The 4,744-nt window shown below is 51.7% G+C and overlaps 1 protein-coding gene across 1 annotated transcript in view; it reads left to right on the top strand.

Moving 5' to 3' along the window:
• The first annotated feature begins 2,379 nt into the window (after positions 1 to 2,379).
• ATP2A3 (ATPase sarcoplasmic/endoplasmic reticulum Ca2+ transporting 3) overlaps positions 2,380 to 4,744 on the top strand; it is a 33,116-nt gene continuing 30,751 nt past the window's right edge. The window contains 3 exon segments of the mRNA XM_017743041.1: positions 2,380 to 2,399; positions 2,834 to 2,915; positions 4,085 to 4,185. Coding sequence (XP_017598530.1) covers positions 2,895 to 2,915; positions 4,085 to 4,185 — 122 coding nt within the window. The 5' untranslated portion in view covers positions 2,380 to 2,399; positions 2,834 to 2,894.

The raw sequence follows: 4,744 nt of genomic DNA, 5'->3' as shown, positions 1-4,744 counted from the left end.
GAACAGTGGTGGAAGGAGTCACCGATAGCAGGAAGCTGCTTGGTTATCACCATACTCAAAATTGGGGTTTTGGGAGGTGCCTGCAGCAGCATTGCTGCGTTTGAGGTTTGGTGACAGCGATGGCACAGTGTCACAGTGCCACTGCGGTGTTTCAGCTGCCTGCCCCAGGGCACGTGTTTCCTGAGTTCACAGAAACCCGTTTTCGTGCTTTAATCAAGATCTCATGCAAAGTCCCAGCTCTGTGAACGGCATTGCTGCCAGTCTGCATGCAAACACGGTGTGGGAGAAGCACTGAGAGCACTGTGGTGTTTCGGGTGGCTGCTCAGGGTGGAAAGTCACCCCTGGGCACCCCGGCCGAGCCAAGACCTGTGGGACCCCCAGCTGCCTCCCCCAGGACATCTGCCTGCCCTTAGCCCTCTTACCTTGCACGCTTGCACCCTTAAAAGTGGAGTCTGGACGGAAATAGCAGCAGCAGATCTCTTCTACTTTTAATTTTGGAGGCTCTCTGGGTTGGGGAGAGGAAGCTGGGGGTGGAGAGGAGCTGGCTATGAGAGGACAAGAGCCACTTTGCTCTGACACACTCTGTAGAGCGATTTGAAATGTCCTCCAAGATTAATTTTTTTTTTTTGGCTATAAAAATAATTATAGGTATTATGTCCTGGTCTGTGTCTCACAGGGGCAGGGGATCAGAGTAGCCTGACCCAGGGGGAATGTGGGTTTAAAACAACTTGTATTGGGTGTGTCTGTGAGCACTGAGGAGCTGGTACAGTTTGAAGCATGAACACATTCAGGCTTCTTGTTTTCACCAGTTGGTTTAGTGAAGGTGGGTTTGGTTTGGGTTTTTTTTCATTCCTCTGAATGAAAATAGGTGATGGAAAACAGATGAGCAGGTTTCACTTCCTGCTCTCGCTTAGGGCTCCACGCTGGGGGTGTTTGGAGACAGCCACGGTGGTGGGGCATCAGTGTCTGCCTCGGGCTGATTCCTCGTGGACTCATCTGGTCCCTTATTCCCTCCCAGAAGCACAAGGAGTTGGAGAAACATCTTGTTTTATCATAGAATTGTTAAGGGTGGAAAAAACCTCTAAATTCATTGAGTCCAACCATTAACCCAGAGTTGCCACCTGTCTCTTGTCACCCCCATGGGGTGCAGAAATACGCTGAGAGATCTGGGGAGAGGAGAAGGCTCTGGGGAGACCTTAGAGTCCCTTCCAGTGCCTAAAAGGGTTGCAAGAGAGCTGGAGAGGGGCTTTGGACAAGGGATGGAGTGACAGGACAAGAGGAATGGCTTCCCACTGCTAGAGGGCAGGGATGGATGGGACATTTGGAAGAAATTCTTCCCTGTGAGGGTGGTGAGGGGCTGGCACAGGTTGCCCCGAGAAGTTGTGGCTGCCCCATCCCTGGAATTTTTCAAGACCAGGCTGGACGGGGCTTGGAGCAACCTGGGACAGGGGATGGTGTCCCTGCCCGTGGCAGGGGGGGGAACAAGATGGTTTTTGAGGTCCTCTTCAACCTAAACTGCTCTGGGATTCTAATGGGTGCAAATGGAGACAAGCACCCATGAGCCACCAGAATCAGGGGGGTCACTCCTGAGCCCTCCCAGGGTGCAGGACCTTACAGTCCTGGACCCAGCTTGCCCACAGCAGGGCCAGCACATCCCTTGCTGCCCAGGAGCAGGAGGACTCCCTTGCAGGGTACCAGGGTTTGTGCATTGTCCAGCAGGACCCGTCGGTGCATGCGAAGGTAGCGGTCACCTCCTGGGGATGTGGGAATCCTGGGGAAGCTGTGATGGGTGTTTGGGAGCCCTTGGGTTTCTCTCAGGTTCTGCAGGTGACTGGGCTTGGGTTTGGTTGGGAGCAGTGTGGATGGAGGCTCTGCTCCCACTGGGGTGGGTTCAGGAGGACAGCTTGGAGCAGCTGAGCGTTGGCTTTGGATTTGTTTCCTAGAGTGTTGCAGGCTGTAAAGTACAACAGATTAACAGGAAACGTGGTCTGAAAGTTACAGTCCCCAGTAGGGCTGTACTGGGTTTCTGGCAGGGCATTTTATGGGATGGTTGGACTTCTGTGTCTTGGATTTGGAGAGGGCAGCTCCTGAGGAGTATTTTTTTAGGCAGGCTGAGTGTAGGAATAAATGCTGCCGGAGCCACTTGCAGCAGGGAAGTGATGTTTCCAGGGCTGCTTACTTGGTGTTAGACTGAGAAGTCTGAGGACAAGCTGCCTTGATGTGGGAATATGTGCAGAAAAATTTGCATTTTGGGGTACTGAGTGAACTGCTGGGCATAAAGGAAGGGATTGCTAGTTTGGGTCCAAATCACTAATTATCTTCTTATTTTTATCATTTTTTGCTGTATTGCACTCCTTGGGCTGCTGATGAAAACCCACAGAACTCCCTGCAGAAGAAGGTAAGTCGTGGGCTGGAGGTGGCAGTACATGCCTTGAGTCTGGGCGGAGTGTGCTGGGGACAAGGAAGAGGGAATCTTTGGGGTCTTTTAATCTTGGTTTTAATCCCAGAGAAAGCTGGGCTGACAGCAGAGCTTCCCTGTGATGGGGAGGCTACCTCTGTGAATAGAAACACAGAGGATTTGATTCCAGTAGTTAAAAACAGAGCCAGTAAAAGCAGGGAAGTGCCACAAATGAAAGCATTTCATTTTAGAGAGAACCCCCCATGGCAATGCTGCATGTCCTCACCAGTGCCCATGGCCAAGGGGCACTGGAGCAGCCCTGAAGCAAGCAGGGATGGGATTCTGTGGGTCTTAGGGCCTCAGTGGTCTAAATTACCTGTCCTCTGGGATTTTTTTGAGCACTTACTGTGCTTGGCTTCATGTTTTCCCACCAGGGAAGTCCCTCTGGGAGTTGGTACTGGAGCAGTTTGAAGACCTACTCGTCCGCATCCTTTTGATGGCAGCTTTTCTGTCCTTTGTAAGTACCTGGAGCTTGGGGTGGCACCTTCTGGGGCACATATGGCCTCAGGTGACATCCAAAGAGGAAAGGTGGGCAGGTGCCTGTGGGACGAAGGAGATGCAGCAGCAGAGCAGTGGTTTCTAGGGCATAATGGCAATATCACTGCATCTGCTTAAAGATGGGATTGGAGGATTTTCTAGTAATGCTGATCCATCCAAAAGTGATATCAAACAACTCCCTGGGCTGCTTTCTGTTTACAGGGGGCTGTTCCAGGCTGATGATTTGAGCCTGGTTTGCAGTGCCCCAGTGCTGAACTGTCAGTTCAGCTTTGCCCACAGTCTGCCTTGGGAGCAACTCTGCGTGAGGAGGTTTCCCATCAAGCTGCTGGAGAATGATTGATTTTTTAGAGTGTAGTCAGTGTGTTTGGCAGGGATGGCAAAGCTGAGACTCCTGTCTCTTCCTTTTGGATGTGATTCATGGGTAGATAAGGGGGAAAGCTGGTCCCTTGTGGGGTTTAGTACATTCCCAAAACAACACGCAATGAAGTGAATGCAGGTAAAGCAGGTGTGAAGCCCTGTGCCAGAGGTCCTTGTGCCTCTGTGACAGAGCAGAGGGGTGTTGCTGTGTTGACACAGCACAGGTCGATGAGCAGTTAAATGGAGTGGAAATATCTGTGTGTTTGCTTCATTCGTACTATGGTATGAGGCCTTTGTGGGATGGAGAGGGGGCTCAGGGTGGTAGAAGCCACAAGGTCAGTCCCTGCTCTGCAGAGCTGCTCTTACTGCACTGATTACTCGTGGTGCATCACTGGCCTGCTGCCTGGGAGGGGCTGCAGTGCTGCCTGGTCTCCCCACTCATCAGCTCATGGCCATGGTCTCCCCACAGGTGCACTAAACACAAATAGAGAGGCTTTCCTGGTGCAAACACTCATCCAGGCATTGCATGGCTGTTTGCTCCAGCCCCACTTGTTCAATGCATTAGGTTATCCCAGCAGAGGAGTGGAGGCTCCAGCAGTGGGGTATGGCAGTTCCACTCTTGGACCAAGCCATGTGGCTCTGGCCACCTCCAGGTTGTTTTCTCTCCAGCAAACACCACCTGTTGTTTGGCTCTTGTTCCCATCATTCTTTTTAAAATGTTGTTGCTCTTGTTTGAACCACACTGTGCTCCTTCTTTTCTCTTGCCACCAGATCCTGGCCTGGTTTGAAGAAGGAGAGGAGACCACGACGGCGTTTGTGGAGCCCATTGTCATTATCATGATCCTGATTGCCAACGCTGTGGTGGGTGTGTGGGAGGAAAGGCACAGCCCCCGCCTGCCCCTGGGCTCTCTGCTCCACGTGGCTGAGATCCTTCATCTTAAGGCCTGGTTGCTTCATGCCCTTGGTAACTCATTTCCCAAAGGTTCAATTTTCATGTTGGCTGTGCTTCCCCATGCCCCTGCACAGATGTTCAGTTGCTGGCTGCCTCTTGGCTCATTCCTTCAGTCCTTCTTTGGCAATTTTTGCAGGTTGGAGCTTATTTTGTAGTTATACAGGCAAAAACTGCTTGTCTCCTGGCCAGGGCCAAATGCATTTTCCAAGGGAAGCTCTTTGCCCTGTCTACCAGACAGCCACAGTGGCTGCTGTCCCTCTCCTCACTCTGTCCCTCCTGGGGGATGAGTAAACACCTCAGCCAGTGATGCTCCTCTTTTGTATCTATTCATTATCAGGCCATTTATTTATCTGCAGCTTCAGGTGGGGTTGCTGGGTGGGGAAAAATACAGTTGGTTGGGACATGCTGCTTCCCAAAGATGATCATCCCCAAAGGTCCAGGCAATGTCCAGGATCTGGTGTGGTTTAAACCAGCAGGAA

The sequence above is a fragment of the Corvus brachyrhynchos genome, unplaced genomic scaffold (genome assembly GCF_000691975.1).
Source record: "Corvus brachyrhynchos isolate BGI_N302 unplaced genomic scaffold, ASM69197v1 scaffold99, whole genome shotgun sequence".
NCBI classification, from domain to species: Eukaryota; Metazoa; Chordata; class Aves; order Passeriformes; family Corvidae; genus Corvus; species Corvus brachyrhynchos.
The sequence above is the reverse complement of the archived record's forward strand: the minus strand, read 5'-3'. Positions and strand labels throughout refer to the sequence as shown.